This window comes from Varroa jacobsoni, unplaced genomic scaffold (genome assembly GCF_002532875.2).
Source record: "Varroa jacobsoni isolate VJ856 unplaced genomic scaffold, vjacob_1.0 scaffold_1063, whole genome shotgun sequence".
In the NCBI taxonomy this organism is placed as follows: domain Eukaryota; kingdom Metazoa; phylum Arthropoda; class Arachnida; order Mesostigmata; family Varroidae; genus Varroa; species Varroa jacobsoni.
In genome coordinates, this window is record NW_019213965.1 from 666,642 (window position 1) to 691,396 (window position 24,755).

The 24,755-nt window shown below is 41.8% G+C and overlaps 1 protein-coding gene across 3 annotated transcripts in view; it reads left to right on the forward strand.

The window, feature by feature from the left end:
- The window catches only part of LOC111266186 (clarin-3), a 121,743-nt gene that overhangs the window by 8,026 nt on the left and 88,962 nt on the right, over positions 1-24,755 (forward strand). Inside the window, exon 2 of one of the 3 annotated variants that reach the window (XM_022843439.2) lies at positions 13,513-15,030. The exons of 1 other annotated variant lie outside the window; for it this stretch is intronic. In XM_022843439.2, the coding sequence (XP_022699174.1) occupies positions 14,760-15,030 (271 nt within the window). In that variant the 5' untranslated portion in view covers positions 13,513-14,759. Of the gene's footprint in view, positions 1-13,512; positions 15,031-24,755 lie in introns of those variants that run through there. One more of the 3 variants, XM_022843436.2, reaches the window with a different exon arrangement.

Here is a 24,755-nt window from a genome sequence, read left to right on the forward strand (position 1 = left end):
ATGTACGTTTGAGTCGCTTATTCATATTCAATCAAGACGCGTGTGCACGCGTTCATGATCACGATTTCTGAAAACTACCGCCCGCTAGGCCAGACTCCATTCAATGGACTATTATATAGTGCACTTTTCTCTATTTGGTAACAAACGCTGTAAGGACGCCACAAATAGCCAAAATGAGAATGTCCCTTGTGGATTACGTGACAACTTTCGCCGGCTTTGTCGCCGCGCGATCCTTGACCCGTTTTGGGTCGCTTACCTGCTTTCGTCTGTGTCTTCTTACTACCGTATTTCACAGCCTTCACTTGGCTAGTATCGTGTCTGGCGTTCAAGCAATGGCAACAAAGACGTCAACCATTCGTTGTATCCCACTGCTTTCGTCTCTTTTTATTTTTCAACGTGACGTGCCTTATGTTGCATCAACAGAGGCAGGCCGCTCAGCAGGCAGACTTTGAGGTCTAGCACTGATTCAAAGCGCCTATCCGTTTTTCTTCCTCTGCTACTCGTTTGTTTACGTCGAGGCCGGGTCGTCAGGCTGTTGACACCTGGCGTTGTTTGAGGACAGTAGTATCTGGTCACCTGACGATAACTCTCTCACCATGTTTCAGCTCGAATTTAAATCAGCGAAGTTGATTCGCGAAGCACCTAAATTACCATAGCGCGGACTCAACGGGGCCTCCGTGGATATCTTCAACGGCGATTTTAAATAATGCGCACTTTTGCTTAAGAAACGCCGAACTAGGAAGTTCGACGGGAACCAAATAGACACGATGTCTCAAATACGGACGAGCCGTTATCAACTTAGCTTAGTAAGAACGACGACGTATGTAGTCGATGGGAAGCAGGTGCATCGAAGAGGAACCATCCTCGTAGACTAGCCAGTCAGATAACTCGTTTTTCTATAGACCGTACTCACGAATATACTTGGTTTTTTCAAAACTGTTAGTCGAGCTGTTTTTCTTTCGATAGGCACGAAGGAACCTATCGCCGAACAAAAATAGTAGAGGCGTAGGAACCAGCTGGCCGGCATCGCGAGGATTAACACAGGCAGACTGAGCGGACCCCCATTGTACTGTCTAAATCTTTCTTCTGACGTTTGTGGATCGCGCTTGATTCATTGATAACCTCCGTAATTTCAGAGGCGACGGGTTCATGGGACTAGATGGTTGAACATGTCTGCGTACTATTAAAGGTGGTAGGCAACCAATTGTTTGATCGAAAAACAAAACGTACGTTGCTTGAGAATATCGAATTAGAACAAGATGAGCTCAAAAACATGTGTTCTACTAGTTTATCTAGATGCATTAATTCTTATTTCGTAATCTACGTAGATGTTAACGTAAACGGTTTCTTTGGTTTCCTTTGGGAAACCTTTGTGACCACCTATTTCCACTTACTATTATAGTAGTTATTACTAACAGTATCAGAAAGCTAACTTTTGCTGAAACGATCCCCCCAAAAAGGTGTGTCGATATTAGATATATAATAGTTGCAGATATCTAATATGACAAACTTTAAAGCAAAATGGAGGAATAAGAACGGCTGACATTGTTTCAGAAAGTTTACATGGATTTATCACAGTTTAACTTAATCCAAGTGTGAATCATGTGAAAAGTACCTTTGTGATACTTCCTACAGCTATTGTTTCCCGTTATAAGGATAATGTATGGGTTCGTCCACCCGCACCAGCATTAATCCGTAGTATGCAACATAGGATCGAAGAAGCTTTTTGCATTTATCATGGTCATTATATATTCACTGAGGTTTACACTGTGCTACCTAAATATGCTCTATTTATTATATATTAGATCAAATAGCTCGAGCCCGAATCGTATTGTAGCTTCGAGCACCTCACGGGTCTGTAAATTATATAAATGGCCCTCAATTGTCGTGGTGCGATTAATGATTTTCGGCCACCGGCATTCCGAAAAGTGGCCTTTTTACCCTGAGAAGATTGAGCTGTTCACTCCTTTAATATTCGAAATTTATCTGAATAAAGTTTAAATTTTTAATTTTAGTAGACAGTGGCAACACATTCTCCCACGTATTGGTCCGCATTTCGGTACAAGTTTGTCATCATTTTCTAACTTCTGGAGGAGTTACTATATGCCTGCTTGAACGACATTTTCTCTCCTTAAACAACGCTGGAATACCATAATATTCGATTGTTTCATAATTTAAATCAAAGTCGCCTTCTCTTATTTGACAGAGATTTCTCTTTGAAATGGAGCTGTTTCAGTCTTTTCGCTCATTTAAGGTTCTACCATTTTTCTTAAAATTGCCTTTTATGTGTATAAATTGAAAAATATGTAGGCTCGGTCCTGTGCTATTGTCCAACCTAAAAGCAATCGCTAAAGATGCACGAATCGCACACGGATTTTTTTCATCTTACCGCCACATAAGCAACCGAATCTAGTTTGCATCTGCCCCCGATACGTGTGCAGATGCAGACAGATAGTGTGCAAAAGATACATATTTGTGTGCGTATTTATATGCGATGTATGTGCGTGAAATACTACAAATTCATACATAGTTTTATATATATATATATATTTTTTTTTTTTTTAAAAACAACATCTAGTTTTAATGGATATTATGAAAAATTAGGATAAAAATGTAGACTAATAATGTGCAAATGATAAACACACAAAGACAGCTTGTATTACGTCCGAATAAAACTCGTTGAACTTGCCATTGCCATCGCACGATCTCATACATAAACGATCAATGTACTTATGTGAAACGAACCGTGAGCCTTCTTTGTTCAAGCAAATCGGATGACTTCATTCCATGTTCTATATCCGTCTGTAGATACACAGACATATGTCTACAAGATCTGTATCTTATGAGAGTATCTATAAGCTACGTCGATTGGATAGCAGTTCCAACAATTCAGAAAATATTTCTCCATAGCCCGCAGCTATCGAAAGTTCCGCCAAACAACTACGCCGATTTCTGGGCGCCGGAATCGAGCTTTTTGATTGAAGATCTAGACACGAAGAACCTTATGCAAATAAAACGTGCGCCCGATCCAAGGCTCAAATGAGGTGGCCTTGCTCATCAGAGGCCTACAGTCACTCATTGTAAGCTTTACCGTTCTCAACGAGTCGCCGTTAGTCTTAGTCTACACTCGCTGCTGTGCGAATTCCGTGCCGCGCATTCTATCCGCGCTGAACTTAGCTGTTCCACCAGATCTAGTTAGCCGAACACAACCAGGCTGATATAGTCAGCCGGGCTTGGTAGCATTGAAGGACTCTCTTTTTCAGTAGCACGCCGTTCGACCATCGCTCTCAAGACTTGCAGGCAAGTTTGAGGGCAGACGTTTGCCTGGCCCCAAGCACCCTGCTCTGTCAGCCCTCACTTTCGTTTTCTCGATGTTGCCTGGTTCTTAGAGCCTTCGAGGCGTGTCTGCGCCGGAATTTATAAACCAGCATCGGGACGCCGTCTGTGCTACAAGACGACCGGCTAGTTTACAGCGTTGCCTCACTCATCACATTGCTATGTGCAGTACTACGGGCTACCAAAGTGCTGGGGAATGGAATAGCGGATTGCTGCTCAATCCGCCGCTGACATTGCTGCCAGTGCGGCTAACGAGAAACGTTTAGAGCTGCTGGCGTTGCAGTACGTGCTGGGCCGCTTCGCAGCCATTCAAGTTTTTTCTCACATATAGCCCGTGACTGTCATAACCCTTTAATAGTCTTATCCCGTACATATTCAATGCATACTAGTGCTACCTGTCTCGGCCTCCAATCAATACAAGATAGGAGAGGTTCAAAGTATCTAAAGAAGTTTCACAATGAGAAAATTACTACGACAGGAACGCCATCGTAGTTGCTAGCGTGTTTCTTTGCCGCTCTCTCGCCCGTCACTCGTGTCTACTCCTTCTCCCACCCTTTCACTCTCACACCAAGAGATTTGTACGACGCAGACCAAAGAGAGCCAGTAGCCGGCTTCTGCTTGCATCCAGCTCGCTAGGAACAGCCTGGAAGTACGGACGGTCGAGGCAGGCCTGGAATGTGGGTGATCAGTCACCTGTGAAAAAGGCACAAAGGCATGCGGCGGCGGCGGCGACAGGTAGTTGTTCGAGGTCAGCGCAGGTACGCAATATGCGTCCCGAATCAGTGGACGGAGAGTGAAAAGGGGCGGCACCAACTCCCATGAGGTCTTCTGAAAAACCTCTTCCCTGGCAACAGAGCCATAACCACAGACATTTTTATTACTCCCTCCGGCTGGCTGATTCTCTGGTCTGAATTGATTTTGAACCAAGCGTGGGCTAGACTTGGTTGTCCTGGACCGAATCTGGACTGAGCTGGGTTTGGCTAAGTGAGTTTTATCCCCTTTTCCACCATTCTCTCATTCTTATCTTCCGCTTCCCCGCCGATCAAACCTTCCTGATTCCTATAATCGCCTTGTTATGCGTCTAATTATGTGCAGAAAAGAGCACCGTAACACAACCTCACGATCTGCGCTGGCTTCACCCTCAGCGCCACAGCTACCATTGCTATATGGTCGATCACAAATTGTTGGAGCTAACTTATGCAGCCTGTCAACGTCGATGAGGCCGTCCCAAACCCGACGCAGCCCGACCTCCGGACCAATATTTTGACCGAGAGTTCTAGCGTAGCAAGATGCCTGCTACCCATTATATCACAAAATCTGTTTTGATATTTGTCTGCTTTGATATATTGGAACGTCTTGCTGGAAAAAAGTGGTTCGACGGGCGGATGTGTCGTGGAAATAGCAGTATTACCATGTAGAGGTAACAACTTATTCAATTGCACTTTATAAAATAGCATGCGTTTATGTGCTGTATCTTCGTAAATTGGTATAGGTATAGATGACTATCTACGGTTATTCAACGAATATTGCACTGTATGTGAGCAAACTAGAAGGAAAGCGGATCTCCTGTAGTGTAAAGTTCTAAATTTGTTACTCCTGAAAAAAACATAGGAGGCTATATGTATATAAAAAAACAAGGCTAATAAGAACGTTTACAATTGATGCTTTAATAGCGGTTGGCAATGCGCGACCGACCTTCTTTTTGTATGCAAAACGAGGTAGTGTGCTATTTGGTCAGGTAGCATTACGCTATATATTCGATAAGGTCAACACATTCTTATTCAATTAAGTTATATATTTATAGGCTTTAAGTGAGTAAGTTAACATATTTTCATTTATTTAAGTAACAAAAATATAGTTATGAGGAACGTTTATATCTACTTGATACAATGCTTTTCTAATGCTTGTGAATTTTGATCGGTGTTCAACGTTTAATTCTCCGTTACAAACTATATGGCTATAAACAAATGCGTTAACCTTTGATATTTAGTGTGACATACAAATATTTTTAGCTATGGATCGAAGGAACACTGTCCATGTTTGAACAGTTTGAAGGGGCGGATCGGGGGGTTTGCATTGAGGCGAGATTAACGGTTACCAGAAACAAAAGATAAAGATATTAGTGGATTTATTGGTGCCAGCGTACTGCATGTACCGTCACAAATCTGTCGACACTCAATAAAGACATGTTATTTCATATTTTTGTTTAAGGAACGTTTGTACATAACCGAATACTAAGCTATTGAAGATTTTAAACGATGATAAGCTAAATAGCAACGATAGCAGCGCTGAAATTTTTTAAGGCTTGCGCGCCCCAGGTATCGAGTACGGTAATGACCAACTTTCAGTATATGAAACTATACATGTATACGTGTAACTTTATTTACGTTAATCGCATATAACTACGCGACGGAATAAAATTAAAAGTTCAAGACTAAATCGCAATTGGAACTTACTACTATTATTATTACTGCACGTAAACGAATACATTAATTGTAAGTAAGTCGCTTCAACTTGATACACTATTAAAAGTTATATAATAATGACACTTCTCGTTTTTTTTTTTGTTAATTACATTTTCTCGTTAAAGCATTTCTTCTTTCTATTAAACTAGCCTTAGGTCGTTGATTTTACCGATTAGTGGACAACGACACCGACCTTTTTTGCATGTGGTTTTCCTGCGTTTCCTTCCACTCTCGGAGCCTTTAGATTGCAACCGCAATGCATAGTCCGCCTACGTCCCGGATGACTTTTGCCCTCCGTAAAGGCTACGTATAACTCTTACCAGTACTATAAACTTGACACTAACTTCAGCTTTCATAGTTACTGAGGGAAAAATAAATACAAAGCGCATGTCACGTCATTTTATGTATTTTGACAGCACATGTGTATTATGGAACGGTCAAAATGCTTCAGCAAGTGAAGAAGTTTCTAGTTTTCCAAGATAGGCCGAACTATCTCAGTTGTAGGAATACACAACTTAAGTATCGCCGTACGATAAACACTGGCTCGGAGCGCAGACTTACGGTCGGGTAGAATCTGATGTTTAATATATAAAGTGTACAAAATGGAAATTCTCCCTCTGCATGTAAATGACGTCCGAGTACTGGAAATCTACGAAAGTATCGATTGTTTAGTTGTAAATAATCAGCTTCTCGGTTCGGATAGTTCGGAAACGTTTAGCTATCACGATGAGCAGTCGTCCCGCTACCGTCCCCGCCTCTTACCAGCGCCCTGCTTATATTTCTTGCGGGCCAATCAACACCGCTTTTCACCTACTCTGTGCCGCGAGGCCGACTAGTGTGCTATAGCAACAGCTAAGTTTCAGCCATCTGTGCCTCCATCGGCATCTGCAATATACCCAACGCTAGCAGTAGCAATTCGGAAACAATCAAAAGAAACCATATGTATGCTGCAACACTTGTTCTACTCTTCGCACTGTTTTCGTAAGAGCTGAGTTCTTCTTAGCTTAGCCTGCGGACGCTCAAAATGTTCAATCGGCACCACCGTCTACTCGACCCGACTCGGTTCTCTAGCGAACAGCAGAAATTCATGTCATGAAAGGTACATTGGCGGCTACGTTGATCAAAGCCGCTGCTGACGGCGTAGCGTCTTACAGTTACTTGGCTCCTAGCAATAGTGCTATTGCCATTGAGGTTTTGTATGAAAATTCAATTTTGCCGGGCTCGTCCAACCGTTCTAACACTTAGTCTTTTGTTGCCGACGGTTCTCGCCTTATTCGGTTCGTTAATGCAGTGGCCTTGCCGTTGTTTGTGCAATAAGAGCTTCTCGACAATGGCTGAGCTTATGCGCTCCTGTATGTGCGGGCCCACCGCAGGATGCGTCGGCGGACAAGGAAAGCGAAAGAATAGCTAAACAAGTGTTCGACACCGGCAGCGAAAGAGATCTCCTCAAAATGCAGATGTGGCCTTTCTCAATGGTTCTGGCGAACCCCAATTTCTTTTTGGTCTTTGGGAGAAGCTTCCGGACCGTCGGCAACTGCAGCAGCGACTCAGATCTAGGAGCCGTCGTTTCATTTTTCGTTCAGTAAAAAAACATAACATTGCTAGAGCGCAGCAGCAGCAGCTACAGGAACAGCAAAAACAGAGTAGTGAACTGGGGTTCGTGGGGGTTTAATCAGGAAAGCACAAATCACGCTGCAGCCGATGAGGGCTAGCCCGCCGGGCCCGGTCAGTGGTGATCGCCAGTTACAACAGCACCCAAAACCAGCGACAAGCCTAGGCTAGTTTGCTGCTGTGAAGCACACAGGATATTCTGAGCAGGAAAGCCTCCTTATTCCATAATGCTCCATATATTGCGTTTTCCGGTGGCGAGCGAGCGCGTCCGCTGCCCAGGAATCCCACCGCGGGTCCCTGTCTTCATTCATTCGTGCTCGCTGGAAGTTCCACTGGTTATCATTGCCAGCGTCGCCAGTTGCGGTCAGAGCCAGCAGAGTCGCCGTCCTTTCCGTTGTTGCTGCTGTTGTTTTTTCATTGCCGCCTCGTTGCTGTTCTGGTTTCCGTTTTCGCCCCATTCGGGTTCGTTCGGGAATTTACATGTATGTACCTCTCCACAGAATTATTATGAGAATTGTACAAATCCCTCACAACCACCCTATTTTCAGACCTTACCCCCTTGAGACTATTCCCGCTAAACTGCTGCTTCGTGTATGCCATAACAATTTTTGCCTTTTTTCTCCGCCGTGTGGCAACATTTACGCCAGCCGAGGCTGTCTGGCTGCCCGGAAGGCCAGACAGTGCGGGCGCTTGAGATACAAAGTCACTTTTGGTGCATCCAAAAGGACGCAGACACACATAAACACATGCTAAATACGACTAAATTGTCTACTGCAATGTTGGATGAATAAATGGTCGGAACGAAAAGAAGACGCGAGATAGAAGAGCGCCAGCATGCGGGAGGCATAAAGACGCTCATCAGCCTAGTCGTGGGAATAGAATATTCATTGGCTCGCCTTTGTGGCTTCATTAGCTGGATTGTACTTCATAGGGTGTTGACCTCTATGTTAAATCCGTGTAAGAACCCCAGTGTATTCTACAATACATATTATAGAACGAAGCATGCGTCCCAAACGCAGTTGCACCAAATAAAGAAAAGCTTGCCAAACATCTGTGTGCAGTATGATTTATAAATGTTTCAGTGATGTATTTTGGGCAAAACCTCATCCGAGGAAAAGTTATTACACCGTTATTATAACTCTGAACTGACAACTGCTAACCAAATGCGTGATTGAAGAATTGCAACGATCAGAAATCCCAAAACACTCGCTCTTGCAGAACGACAAATGGCATCCTACGCCTATTTGTACTTAGTAAACCGAATCTTCAACCGAACAAACAATTACCCGACTTCTACGAGATGCATATTCTCGCGTATGCCTATCTAACGCGGAACACAGAATCAATTAAGAATAAGGAACTCGCTTAACGAAATTTATGAACCCTGTTACTTTTTAGATGTGAGACTGATTGTGGTACGTTAAATGATGTACAGCGATATTGTAGAGGTACGACACGTTGCAGAACAACTTACATCTAGTCAAAATGTCCCTTGCCGTTATCTAGGAACGCGTCGAACGTACAGGTGAGAAATAAGGACAAAGCCTGCGCGAATAACGAAGCGAATACTAACATGTAGCCTATCTACATTGTTGTACATCTGTTTACTTGTCGTTGACATTTTCTAGTCGGATCGAAGCTATATACTAATCGTTTAGACATGAAAAGAAACAATCTCAAGATTTATAGTAGAGGTGCTGTATTGTACGTGTCATATTTAGCCAACGATATGACGTATGGGTTTTTCGCTTACTGACAGAAAAACGTCGAGAAAGTGTTAGCAGCTACATTGAAAAAATAATCGAACTCTATACGTATACGTACGTCATCTTTCGACGCTATTAAATGATAGATATATTCTATTTCTAGTACGGTTAGCACTTAGCTAGCTGATTGATTTACGAGTACTGAACCTACTGTTCGTGTATATTGTTTTGATTATATTTATCTAACTTTTACTACGGTTGATGTAGAATATGGTTGCTAGTTTGTACAAGCGACTGCTACTTTTGATTTTTCGCTTAAGCGTACAGCAGTGCAACATGATTTATTCAATAGCAATACAGGGTTTCACAGTTCACATGTAGAACACTTTGAATAAAGTCACTGTTTTAGAGACGGTACGCGGATGTCTTAGCGCTAGGGAAACTCGTCAAAGTTTTTGTTAATCTATATTGATATTTTTTACACGACGTTGATCTAATCATATTCATATGGGCATTGGCGTAATAGATATGGTGTAGAAGAAAAGCTATTTTCATATGTGGTATATCATATAAACAGGCCTAACTAAAAACGTGCTTTGAAAGACATCAACAAATAAATCAAGATAAATGTGGCGCTTTTACCATAATATCATCCTAGCTAACTAGTAAGACATTTATGCATATCATACGCATTAGTGGCATTTCGCTCACATTGCCCACTGGCATCATCTACTAACAGGCCTCAACTCAAACGAAAACGTCTAGAGATGAGAGCTAAATTACGGAGCCCCTCGGGGTCTGAGCTTCCTGATTCACCTAGCCCGTTTTTCCTTGCCTCATTTAGCATCAAACCTTCTTCAACTTTCATAGGCACCGGCGCCTACTTACCATTTCTCTGCCAGCCTTTGAGATATGATGATGTATAATGCAATCGCATAATTGAATCTTCTGTCTCTATATGCCTTTGTGCTTTTATTCCATGAGGTCGTCCTTTTTTGTTTCTTCTTTAAGGCAGGTCTACAATGACTGACGGCCAGTTCGTCTGTCATTTCAGTTGCACGCGCTGGTCATGCCATTGGTCCTGTTGCTTCTGGATCAATTTCCTGCTGCCGATTTGCGCTGCCTAGGGTTTCCTCGTATGCTTTGTCCTCCTGTTTTTTTTTTACTGCCTTACAATTTGGCGGCGGCCGCGCGCGGCAAGCTAGTTAACGTTTTTCGGTCTTTCGTCTTGCCGGCTCTCATTCTGTTCGTTCCAGCGTCGTTTGCAGCGTTGCAAAATTTAGGCCCTCTTCTCTACGACGGACACGCATCCATGTACGCATTGCGCTTACGCGGTCTTTCGCACGGGCCCGTTCTACTAGCCTGTCGTTCCCTAGGTACGCGCACCTTTCTCTGAGACCAAAACAACGGCAGGGCGGACTGGCGCCTTAAAACCTGCTTTTATGGAGAATTCGAAGCGCGAAAGGTCCATCGCAGACTACCGCTGTTGCACCTGCCACTATCGCCGTTGCAGCTGGTCGAACAGGCTGATTATATTTACGGTTTTTAGGCTTACGAGTCTAAAAGGGCTGAAGCGCTGCTGTCGCCTCTGGCCGACAGCGTCACCATTTTTGCTATCACCACTATCTCCAGTTCTCTCCTAAGGCCTGCAAGCTTCGCTATGGCTCATGCCCGGCGATATGGCGTAGCCCCTGACGTTGCTTTTTTTGCTGCAAGAGGAAAAAGAACATATCTTTAGAACCACTGGTACAGCTTTGGCGTTATACACGCAGTCGCACTTGTCCGAAATAGCAGCATAGGAATGTTATGAGGGCAAAGGGCGTAATCTAGTTGGCAGCTAGGACGCGGACGAATTTTTGATACAATACTGATATTTGAATTCAGGCAGGAGTATTATTAGTGAAAGTAAGTCAAAGAGAATAGAAGTTACGTGGCTGGTAAATGATGAGGGCAAAACAGAGCTCTGTGGTACCACTATGTGTATTCTTAGAAGACAGTAATTTTCCTCTCTCAAGGGACGAAGTTACCACTCTCCAACTAATCGGGTTATCTTAGGCAAAATAACGAAAGGGAAACTAACAGTCTCGTCTTTAATGCCAGAAACACCTTATTCTGAGAATATCGCTGTTATCGGTAGCGGTGCCGACTGCATCAGCAACATATCATGTACCTCAGAAAGACAGGAACTTTATGTAGCAGCGAGTCTGGTGACATGTTTATGGTTATTCTAGTAATGGTAAAAGTAGCAGACGTTAGAACTGTGCCTTAAGCGCGTGCGGTTTATTAGGGAGCGTCGCTAATTTTACGAAGCCATCTAACGACTGTTACCGGTGAGGAACAACTTTTCTGAAGGTTCGTTCCGTTCATGTTCTACCTTACCTACCAAACATTCAAGTAGGAACGCAATGTAAACTAGAACAAACGAAGCTTCAGATGATGGTAGCAATGTATGGCTGAAGTATTTCGTAGCTCGTGATGATTGGCCGCGACTGAATAGCCACGATATAATAGGGTAACCGGTAAAGCGCAAATTTGCAGGATCTATAAGAATTTATCATAATACGATCAATTGGAATCTGTGATGTTTTCTGCGGAACTAGTATTGTTGTTCCCTTTGATGTAGCTGTACGGTACACGTTTGAATTTAAGTAAGCACTGAAGCTGAACGTAAGCTTCACAGAAGCGAAGTTATATACATGAGGTGGAGGGAAAATGAGGAAGAGAGATCCCGGATATTTTGGAACACAATTTTCATATATAGAACATTAATAAGGCGCACAAACTAATGCAAATCCGATTAATTAAAATGGTCGATATTTGACTAGCGACACTGTTCAAGTTAATTCAATTTAGATACGATAGTCGAGCACTTTGTATTCAACTAACTTCAAATAAAAAGTTCTATAGTAATAAAAGTTCGAAAACATAGCAGGCTGTAAACAAAATCATTAGAAGTGGAGGAAACCTAGGTGGCTGTATGGATTCTAGAGGAAGAGATCTTTTTTTCGAGGAATCGACAGCTTAATTATTATTACGTGGATTCTGCTTGAATCGTTTCGTTCAACCTCTGTATATAAAATAGATTTCTATTCAAATATAAACAAAACAGCAACTAAAAATAAAAATACACAGTCAACCATAACCTGTGCGGCAAATGTTGGCACTGCGACAAATGTAAGTGATGGTCAAATATTCTCAGAATGAAAGATCGTCCTGGTTGTCCTGGTGGATGGTCCTAAAAAAGGTTGTCTACTATGATGGATCGCCTTTCGTGTTATTCGTTGTGGCATCTTTTTGTTAATACAGAGCTTGAAAGGTACTACCCATTAATGGATTTGGACTATTAACATCGATAATCAATTAGAGCACGACAAATTCATCAGCTTCTACATGCTTTCATGTAAGCCAATCATGTACAGTAATAAAAAGATAACGATGACAGTTTCGCTTCTTCGGTAAATACGTTGGTACCAATTAACCGTGTCCTACATTTTTGGCTTAAGAACCCTTCTACTAGACATAACAACAAATGAAGCCAGCAACGCAGAGAGTTATACAGCCAGCTAAAATGTACTTCATCTGTTTTTTTTTTTTTTTCGAAAGCGTGCAACTCTGTACCTAAGCAATAAACGCAGGATACAGGAGAATGAAGTGATGCATCTTCCTCAAAATCTACAGAACCTGTGCTTTTTTTCCGAATTTTACTTCAGCTACGTCCGTACTGAAGTGTTGCGCCAAATATAAATAGATTTCATCGATTCCTTATGACATATATAGTAGTTGAGTTGGAAGCCGCGGCAAAATTTAAAATTACCTGATTTATGGAAACTGATTGGAACGGGTCCAGGGTCTTGTGGCTCGTAAACGTGAAGTAAGATACTCAGAGCTTACCTTATATTGAGAACTACGATAGTTGTCGGCTAAGGGCTCAAAGCGTTCTTCTTCTATTTTTATTATTACGCAATATTACTAAATCCTTGGATCTTGAAGCTGATAATTTATTTCCGAAAGGAGTTGATGTATAATTATAAAAATCCCCAGTGCTGTCTGCGTTAACGACCACATATTTTATTTTCAAATTAAAGTAATAAATTTTACTCCAATTAAATATATTTTAATTTATTTAATCTAATTAAATGTATTTAATATGTTATTGGTGTAGGTTTGTTCCGGACACTTTTATAGTAATGATCGTTACATTAATAATTTCGCTAAGGCGAAGTTTAGAATAGATTAGATATTATAAGGTATTCATTAGTTTTTTCAAGCAATTTATTTACTATGTGCACGGGTTGACATTTTTAAACTCTCGAAATACTCTCTTATGTTTAATTCTTTAATATTGTATGGACAGTATGGTATTATCAAAATTAGAACTATTATGTGTGCCTTAGACTTTTAGGACAAAGCCCTGACACGTATAGCGAAGAACGACAAACCACAGAGTTGCTGCACTTGTCGAGCCCATCTGGACAGCGTTCTGACTTCGACTCAGCCGTCAGTCGTTGTTCTTCAGCCAAGGTTCGCCCCAGCTTCATATCCTCCTTTCCTACTAGCTCAGCTATGTCTACGGTCGCTGTGTTGCTTAGCAACGACGGCGCTTCCTCGCCGACAGAATGGGCCATCGCCAACGGCGCACTGGCCACTATCGTCAGCAACCCCGTCAGTGAGCGAAATAAGTGCACTTCTGCAAACGAATTGAAGTCGGCTGAAGGCTACTGAAGCCAGATGCTGACCCGGGTAGCGTTCCCGCCACTGTGACAGCCACTGACATGACGAAAACCACCGTACCTGGTGTTGCTGTTACAAACTTCGTGTATATGTGTCTCCTTACCGTTCGTTTTTTTATTGCGCCTAATAGTATTTCTGCATAGAAGAAGACCGAATTATTAGGATTTCGAACGAGGGAAACACCAACAAAGTATGAAAGGTACAAGTTGATGTGAGTGTAGCTGAAAGTTGTTAAGAGGACCGGTTAACGTTTCAGCGTAATGTGGGCGCTTGCAAGTTAACGATGCTTATTGGTACAAGTGGAGAAGAACACTTTGGAGCTGCTGTACATCACGTCGTGCTACATAGATTGAAATGAATAGTAGGTGTAAAGTTGTGGAAGATAAGAGAGTCAGAAAAAGAGGAGCTGTCATAATCCTCAGTTGTCATGTTTATTGTGTGTGAGATGGGCAATCGTTAACAAACGATTGCCCCATATCCTGCAAAGAAGCGTGGTGTCTCTTTTCCGGTTCTTAGCTCTCGTGAGTACATGCCTGCTACAAGCCTACAAAATAATACCTAGCGGATATATAGAGACTTCTTGTGTAGAAATTCACTCTGCAGAGCTCCAGCATTATTTCTGCTTACCAGTCCTTCGATGTGCTGGACTTCGTATCGAATTGTTGCCAGCAGAGTGGTGCCCCAGTGCAAGGGTCCCTGAAGCCTCGTGTGAAATCTGAGGATAATCTATTGTTAAATAAGGCCTTTGAATGGTAGAACCAACAAGGCAAGAGTATTAATAAGCTCATATTGCTTGAGGCTTAACCCTCCGCCAGACGTTTGGGGGCACACTGATACCTATTATAGTCCCCATCTTGCATAGCATTGACGAAGCTGCCGCCCACGACCCACAAGTGGCTTGAACAGCAAAATGGACGCCCGGGCCCGTTTTCTCACTTTCTTGACATTCCTAATCTCGTGCCTGGCTATTTGTCTACTCTCGGCGTCGTTGCTAACCCACAACTGGCTCGTGGCTAAAGTTCGTATGGTGCGGGACACCACCATCGACTCGGTGTTTTTAGAACAAGAAGGTGTTCACCCGGTAGACAATGATAAATTTCATGGAACCGTACAATTTGGATTGTTTTACGGAAAGAAGGTGCTCAACTACGGATACGGACCCCGAGCAACCGGATTTTCAAGTGAGTTCCCAAGTGTATACATACAGGATTCAATTTTATACTCGATAGTTACATAGCCATTAGAATCGTGTGATGTTTTATGAAAGTAGCCATATACGAAACTAATTTTTCTGAAAATAAAGAAATCTTGTGATACCAGATGGAATTAGACAGACAGACAGACAGACAAACAGATGGATTAGATTAACTGTCTTATTAGAGATTGACAGAGGGGCGGTATTTGAACGCTTCTGGGTAGGCATATTATTCATAACGGTTGCTAGATTGGCCACTGTGCGCATGTGGGTGCACGTATTCATCTGTCTATCACGGTTATATAATTTATGTTGAGATTATTTGGTCATGTTACTTGTGTCTATGGGCAAAGGGTCCATTTATTGTGATGCGCTAGATCCCAAAAAATGTTGCAGGTAAATGTTGGAATTGATGCTAACCTACAAAATAGGTAATGACGTTTCTATGTCACCATGAAGACAACAATGACCCTCAGTCAAATACTTATGCATTGCGGGGCGCATAGATTATTCCTATATCAGCTGTATATACTTTTTTGACAGTTTTGTGTTACTTGTCAAACCTGTTGATGCCACAAGTATTGTTGAAACTCTTCTGTGTTTAATGTATGATACGTTACCATTAGCTACATGGCAAATGGGCTATTCACGCTTTTACTTCAAATACAGAAACCAACCGGGTCTAGAAGTAAACGAGATAAACTTCAATTAACACGATATACAAATAATGATAACCTCAGAATTTTAGTCCTTGGTCGTTTATGTATCTAATGTTTGATAACAAATCAAATCTAAGTGTATTTAATAAGAAATCAACAGATAAAATAACAAGATGAAATACTTTGTCGTTGTGGAATATTCGATTAGAAATGCCACCGTCTTCGTTACCACAGATTAGGTGCCTTAACGTTCTTCGATGTTATCCGGTAAAACAAGCTTTGACCGCTCTTCGCATATTTAATTTGTCCTATGCTAATTTCAAAGCGTGCTTTTTACGTACGTATTGCTCTTTTCTGTCTTTCGGCTGACTCTTGGCCTCTAGCTGTCTTCTAATAGCCACGCCATTCAGTTTTCTCGTAAATTCGCCAGCTGACTACTGTGTGTTTACTATATATTAATGGGGATACGTGTTACGCTGCCACAGACCGAGCAACTGCTGGCTCTCATTCTCTTGGTGTCTCTTCGTGCGGATGACAGATGCTATGACAGATCTGACGGTAGGTGACCGACGTATCGGCGCAAGAAGAATTACTTCCATCTAACGCTAACGCTAAGACTGAGCTGAGAAGGAAACGGTTACCTTATAGCACACCGAAACGAGTGTGCATGTCTGAGATCGCTGCAGCGAATGAGATTACCTCGCTGGCAGTACCATGTCTGGTACAGCACCATTATCACGGTCTGATGTTGTCGTTGCATCGCTTGTTATTGAAGAGTGTCATCAAAGTTTGCGTTCGTCGAAGGCGACCCGACCGGCGAGGTGCGGCGATCAGCGATTCGATGCGTATCGTTCTGCAATAGTTGGCCAGCTACGAATGACGAAGTATATTTGATCAGACCTGACGTTGCTGGCGGCAGAAGCAGTAACCACCAAAACAGCAAAACTGAATAAGGATTATCACACTGATTTGCACGGTACGGCAAGTCTCGTCACAAGTTAACGAATAAATCATGTATGTATATGTTATCTCAAAAGCTCGTCAAGATGCTATTCTATACACGGGTTTGGCGTTTGAAGAGGAAGAACGAAACAGGTTACAGTGGCGTTATATGTATGTTAAAGTACTTCATTTGTCCGTGGGCATATTTAGAATCGCCCGAACGCCCCTTGCCTCTTGTATCCAGTCTAAATACTGGCAAGTAATTCTAAATGGTTAAGTCTGAAAGTGAGAACATCTACAAAGTTCGAGGGAAATAGCAGTACAAAGGAGCCTTCACTATGTAACCGTCAAACAGTGGTACCCGATTTCTTTAGTGGACCTGTGACCCAATTTAGCATAGCCGACGTAAGCTAGCGTGGTACTCGTTAGAGACAGCTGTTATAATGTATTCGCCACGGTTTTATTATAGCCGTCTCTATTAGTTGTAGCATGGCCGACCCTCGGTTCGATTGCGGGATCTGTAGTAATAGCTTGTTTAGTAGAATCACAGGCATACGATCGCTTACTAAAACGATTTGAATTATTGACGATGCCATTAGGAATAAACCAGTTGGGCTCTCAGTCAGTCAGAGGTGAGGTTGAGCCACACGTAGATACGAAAATTGGCCTTTCGAGTCACATATATGCTATTTAAAATTTGTGCGGGTTTTATCGATTATTGATGAGTACTAGTTAACAGTTTCACACCGGTGGAATTATGCTGCACCTCGGTACACTTACGTAGTAATAACAACAATCAAAACGAGAAGAACTCTGCGTTGTAAATGTTGTTCTGTAGAAAGATAGTAAGTAACATTCTGGTGTGCACGGTTCGCAAAAAAGTGCCGATAAGTTCCATATAATAATAACAGGTGCCAATTTGCCCGAATTCTGTTTTTACCTCTTATCCTTCATATCAGTACAATGCTAATCATCTGTGTCTGTTTCGGTCATTCCCCTGAAGAGAAAGTACACAGTATATGCTATTCTAATACATCGTAGATAATAATGTGTAGAGAATCGATCATCGTGACAACAAGCCGCGCTCCATTCGGCACTGAAAGCCTTCACACGTAGGCGATTTTCATTTTAGCGAAATAAAAGTGACTATTTAAAAAAAAAATAAATAAACTTTCTGATATGGTTCAACTAGCATTGAAAACGAATAGAAAAGCTTTCTATTTTGGCGCCGATTCCCCCATTGATTTTTGTGATAGCCTGGTCGTTAGGTTACGGTCTTTGCCGTAGTACATTACAAACATTTACATAATTTTCGCTAGATGCATAAAATAGACTGTCGAATTCACTTGCCCATCAAATTTAAAATAATAGTAATAAGTAGCGTGCTCACTATGCATATATTAACGATACGTAAGAAGCTTTAAAACTCAAGCCTTGCGAGAAATTCTGCCACGCTTGCAAAGGCCTCGACGGAGGTTGTCGCGCATCGAAGAGAACGTGCTTTGTTCCTTACACATCCGATAGTATATCCTGCCTGAAAATGAACGTTTCGTTATGGCTAAAGGCCTTAAGAGTACCTGTGCTGAAACGAACTTCGTCTGTGGACTCTTTCCTAGTTAGAACTGTTCTCATGCCCAGAACTCTAAAATAGCCAATTTTTTCGCCGCGTTTAGTTAATCATAATAGACGTTTGATATCTAAGGAAAATATATCTGCAAATATCGGTATTCAAATTTAAATCGTCGGGTATTCAATAATAGAACAGACTCTGTTCCATACATGCGCGTATCTTTTTTCATCGCAGCAGTATTTTCCAGACGGTAACTTGTTTGCTAAAATGGTCAGTCTACTAAGTTAAGTAACAGAATTTCACTTTTAAATATTAAATGAATATTGGCGAACGTTAGAGAAGATGCTTCGTTGACTGAGCTTCACCACCTCGCCGAGCATCAGTCATCGTATAATGCAGAGTGCATTCGTCAACATGCGTATAGACTACAGGATACTTTAATTGCGATCCCATATATATTGTACAAATCACATCTGAATTAAATAAACGGTGGTTTTCCTTGCCTCGTGCTTCACTATGCTTCATGATTCAGTGTTCACTCGACAGCGACTGGTTATTTGCTGTCGGTAGTGGGGTTTTTATCGAGGCTACTGGATAAACAGACGAAATACCCGGTCTGTAAATTGAAAGTAAGCATTGCAGATTCCCGGAGACCGATCTCAGTTGTAAATATACGACAAAAGGAAACAGAGTCTCCCTTTGATAGCATGATACTCGGCTATCGTTCAGCTGTCCGATACGCTAGTTAGCAGTACGATTTCTGTTTTATTCAGTGGGAAAGTTCAGTCTAGAGACCGTAGGGCTTACTCAGTCGAAGTGCCAGAAGGCGGTCGACTCAGAACGTTACCCCCATTCAAGTACAAGTCCATAAAGATCTCAAGTCGAATTCGACAACATATTCTCTCACCTCGACTTTTATCGCTAGACAAACTAAATCTGCCTGTGCTTTACGTCGGCTAAGATAAAATCTCCAGTTTTCTTTACCTATACAAATCCCTTGACCTACTTCGTTTTTGTGGCATTATTGGTTCTTTCAAGAAATGCTATTGATATTGTACTATTAATGTTAGCATTAATATTCCAATCGTCATCGGCCGGCCGTAAAAAAAGCCTGCGTTTGGACAAGTAATTCTATAACAAATAAAACGCCATTCCAGGCGCCCATTTGCTTACTTCTCATCCATTGTTTCGCAGGTATCTCACGCAGCTCTAGTAGTTTTTCAAAAATACGCGGGCATCCGAGAGTATCCACACAGATTATATTAAATTATCTGGAGGTAATTAGCGGTTCGAAAAGCTTGAGGATCTTTCAAAGTATATAAAGTAGAACGACGATACTCTGATTTATGTTAGACGTAGTCTGCATTTGTTCACACGTTGATGCCAGTGTTCTGGAAAACTTCTTAGCAGCTGCGTACGAGCCATTTGCATTTCCATACCTTATGCCGTTATTGATGGCTTCTTTGAGGGGCTCTGCAGTGGTATACGCTATGCCGCCTTTTGCTTTCTTTCAATGGAAATGACCCGAATTTAAACCTGGAGAATATGCGGGCTAAAGTCATCATCCAATTCACTTTCCCTCAATCCATTCTGTGAGCGCAGCGTGGTGATGAAGTTGTATGTCGTCACTGACTATCGACTTTGCATTCCTTCGATTGCTACTTCAAACATCTACGGAAATTTTTCAGTTGTTAGAGATCTCTGGCGGTTTTGACCTTGTCAAGCAATATTTCGTACAAATGCTCCTGATATCCATTGCGAGCACGAACATCAGTTTACGCCCCAATCTATATAGAACTGCCGTCGAAGTCGGCTTTTCTGCTGTTCGGCGCCATCCCCAAGTCTAAACATTTTCTGGGAGCGACGCAGATTGACCATGCCCCATTTCTAGCGACAGTGCACTTCAAATGTTCTTCTTGCCGATGAGAACTGCACAAATTTCTACGTGTGTATCTCAAGTGCGCCATACATGATTTCATATATAAAACCTAACCTCAATTCATAGAAAATCAATTTTTTTTTATTATTCTTTTCATCTGCGATGATTTCGATGCAGTTTCATAACATCATGTGTGACATGATTAACGTCACATTGAACCTACGGAGAGCGCATTGTTCGCGCTCTGTTTTGCTTAAAAAGATTTGGCAATGACAGCAGGTCGTTGCTCTGCTTATGCTCCTAAGGTGTATCCTTCTACTCTTTGATTTTTCAACTGCCTAGTTTCATTATTGAAAATGACTGTGTTGGTAATGGATGGTTGTTTTGCGACAGGCCTTCCTGTCCTAGTGTTTTAACCTTGCTTCAATAGATGCTACCAGCGAGAAACAAAAAAGTTGAGCCATCGAGCGTAAGGTTTGTATAGTAAATAATTTGTTAGTTTTTAGGTTCATTGTTCTTTAACGGCATCCGATCAATTCATAGGTAATCAAGTACCTAGTACAATTCGTCCGTTAGTCAATTTCTTATACTGGATGAGCTTATAAATACACTATTTTTAACTATGTTTTACGGCGTCCATGTTAGCCGTTAATCAGTAGATAAAAAGTATATACTTGTTTTTTCGCTGAAGCAAAACTTACATACGAGAATCTATCGGATTATCTACAACCATTAGACGAGACATACGTCGATATCTGGGTAGCTCTTCCTTTGTTCCTTGTGTGGGCGTGGATGAATTAAATTTGTGTTGCTATCGATAAGACGATTGAGTTAATTATTTATTCTCTAAATTATCTCTAAATGAGTAACTTTTATGATGACCTGCTAATTTATACAGTGCTTATATTCATATGTAGCACTTCGAGGTTAACGACCTGTTCATGGAGTCTTACTTCGTATATAATGTGCGCATTATATATATATATATTCATATTTCACTAAGATTTTTAATGTATTTTCAGATATTTTTGCTAAACTTAAATATGTAGCAGATAAATATTTTCATTTAGTCATTATCTGTAATAAAAACGACTCGCATTGATCACTCGTGTTCTTTTAGTTTATCCGGTAAAGTTGAGAGGCTTCACGATTACCGGTATATTCCGACCCTCTTGCTTGTATTCTATCCCCTAGCAATGTAATTTTTCGTCGATCTCAAAAACTTTTTGTTGTACCAATCTGCTCCTCAGTCAAACTTTATCCAGACAGATGAGTAGAATTCAGGTAGACAGCATCGTCATAGCATGATACAAATTCATTCTGTTATTAGAGAACAGTGAAATACACCTGTGCAACATGTCGTTGACCCTTTATTAGTGTTCGATAGAAGAAACACGCACACATCTCACTCCGTCTTGCTGCCGTAGGTCCCCACCTCATGCGCGGTGACACGCACAGAACGTGACTGAGAGACAGTGTCGTGGATTGCATATATCTTGAAGTTTTTTCATTTCCAAGAAAGCTTCGGCCACACCGATGGTCGATTGCACTCTCTGCGCACCGCCTACGCGGTGCTTTACGAGGATGACGGCTGCGTCTTGCTAGGGCTGTACGTCCTTCATTTGTTTGCCTGGCAGAGACATAAGTGTATTCAATGATGGAGCACCAGTCTTCGAACACTGTTGTCGAAGATGTTCAAGCACAGCCAGCCGCGGTGCAGCGGCAGCACCAGCAGCGATGTCGAATAACTGCGAAGATAGAATACAGCCCCACGATGCAAATAATCTATGTACTCAAGGCAGAAATTGCAAGGAAACAAGATCCAACACGCCTATATTATGAATTGCATATCATCGGGCGTCAGTCCAAATGCCGGTCCTCTGACAAATGTTTCTAGTAGATGGAAGAGTGTAAATGTTCGTCTTCGTTAAATAACTATGTGCCAAAGGAGTGGGTCAACGTATTTGTCCTTTTCAAGAGTCACCGTGTTGTCGGCAATAGAAGTGGATAAGGCAAGTCCTATAGCCTTCATTCAAATGAGAGTGGGAAGCGCTTATGTTCGATAGTAAATATACAGCGTGTATGGAATTCTGTCTGTAATACATATCCAGGAAGAACTACAACAGCCTTTGGCGTATTAGTGTTTTAGATGTTTACTCTTTTTTTTTTTATGCTTTATGCAATTAATCATCAACGTACCTATACCGATTATGAGAGTTCGAGTTAATTTCTTCAAATAAGCCTAGCAGCTATCGAGGATTCAGTGAATGTCTTAGTTGTATAACCTAACCGAGGTAACAGAGAATATTAACTAGATAATTCAAAGGAAAATTATTTTGAGTTAATTACGTAGAACGACTATGTATAACATTTGAAAGTACGCAGTTAACGATGAACATCGATAACGCGGGTCGTGCGTCACGCAAACGTCTTTCGGTAGCTTTCGTCTGAGAGACTCAACATACCTATGCACTACTAATTACGTCAATTCAAGAGGGGCCGTTATATAGGTCAAATACAAATCATTGAAGAGATGTCTGGTACATAATAACAGCCGAAAATTAAAAAAAATTATGGATATATATACATGTATAGCTATCTTTAAATCTGTTTTTCACAGCCGGAGTCGGTGCATAATTTTAGAAGAAGGCGAAGAAGAGCGCGTAAGGCGTGGCAGAAATGTGTCCGACAAAAAAGGAAGGTTGCAGAAATATATCGACAGGGAACGGCGCGACTTTCCCCTCTCACTAACCGAGTCGATGCTCGGGTGACGAAATTAGATGGAAGATCAAGGCGGGCAAAGCATCCAGATCACACAGCCCTTCGTCTATAGCTTCGGGCTATAACCTACTCGTGGTAGACGGACAGACTTGACTACAACGTCCACATGGCGATCCCACATACGCTTACCAATCTGATAGTTGATACCGGTCGTCGCCGTCAAGTCAGGTCATTTCCGTTGACGCTACAGGCCGACCACGTTAAAGACCCGCAGTGATTAAGAGATGTTCCTATAAGACAGCAACGAATACTTGCCACTCTATGTGTATTTGACATAAAGATTAATAGTAACAGCCAAAAAGAAGGTATTAAGCACGAACAAATGTACTTGGTGTGCAATGTGCACGCCGCAAACGGTCATACAGCTGAGATGTGGGGCGGCGTGAGTGTAGTCCGCTAAAGTCTGCTAAATTGAGTCGTCGGTGAACTAACTTGTATAACAAGTTGGCCTGGCGCCTTTGTCGGTCGCCTTTCCTGGTTAGGTCAGCACCCTGTGACAGGTTCATCTTGACAAGCGTCATCTTCTGACTTCGTTGTCATATCAAGAAAGCATAATGAAGCGGCGCTCTTTCAAATGAACCAATATAAAATCACGACGACGTTGCTTTAGCCGTCCGGCGAAGTGTCGCCAATGATCGCGCGAGGACTATCAAATAAGTACCAGATTTTTTGCTGCCGGTAGAAACTGCGATGATCCGAAGGCGTTGGTACCACACGTACTTCAAATGATTAGCAATAACAGCAAATTTCAATTAGGATTACAAACTCATTAACTCTTGCACACAAATGATGTAAATACTATATATACAGTATTTACATCATTTGCAACAATAATAATGTTTTATACTATTTATTAATTGAGTAGTAACGATAATAAAATTGAATTTTAAATAACATTCATAATTATTACGGTAGTAGGACGCGTGGCCATATTTTCCACATATTTCGATTAATCTACCACAAGTCCTCCTAAACGTTTTCATTTAAGATGTTCATATGAGCTCGGACGTACATTGTGTGCGTCGCAAAACAGCCAATAAACTTCTGGACGTCTGCCTATGACCTGCTTGTAACTTGGTGCAGGTATGCACTAACACTGCTCCTTCGACTATAAGCCCACACGTTCCATTTGATATAAGCGCGTGGCTGTTACTACTCTACCTGAACGCACGATAACAACCCATGATTCTGCGCTATGGCTGTACAAGCTTCTTTTTTAACTGGATTTATATGTGAAAGGGGATAGGGAGGTTGGTTTAGTCGTATCCTGATCGTTCTCGATCGCCGTAGTGTTTCGTCATCAGCCGTTTCCTTTTCTTCTTTATACCTTTATATATATACCATCTCCACTGTGATCGCCATTATTGCCACTGTGATTTGATAATACTGAAGGACAGAGGTGCCTTTGCGGTAGGTAACAACATCTAAGTAGCATTTCGTAAAAAAAACATATAGAACATAGATGTGCCTTTTGGTGGTGGCTTCCTATACGACGATTCGCCGGCCAACAGATCTTATGAGACGATGAAAATGGCCTCAACGATGCTGGCGACACTTTAACTAAGTTATGGCTGCTTCTTCAGGTGTCATCATCACAACGGCGATACTCTAGATTAGAAAACCTTCCGGACTTTCGCATTTCTTCCTGTGCGCTTTAACCCGGGGGCCCTGATGTCAATGAAAGTCTAATAAGATAAGAGATGATATATAGCGAGATAAATATCGCAAGAGCACGCGGGATTAAGACCGCCATTATAGATAAACCTAAGAGAAAGGCGGTGCAAAGGGGTGAAAGAATAGATAGTAAAACCAAAAACAAAAGCTAGGCTTTTGCGCTATAACAACAGGATCTTCAGGAAAGATTCTGACAAACTAATATG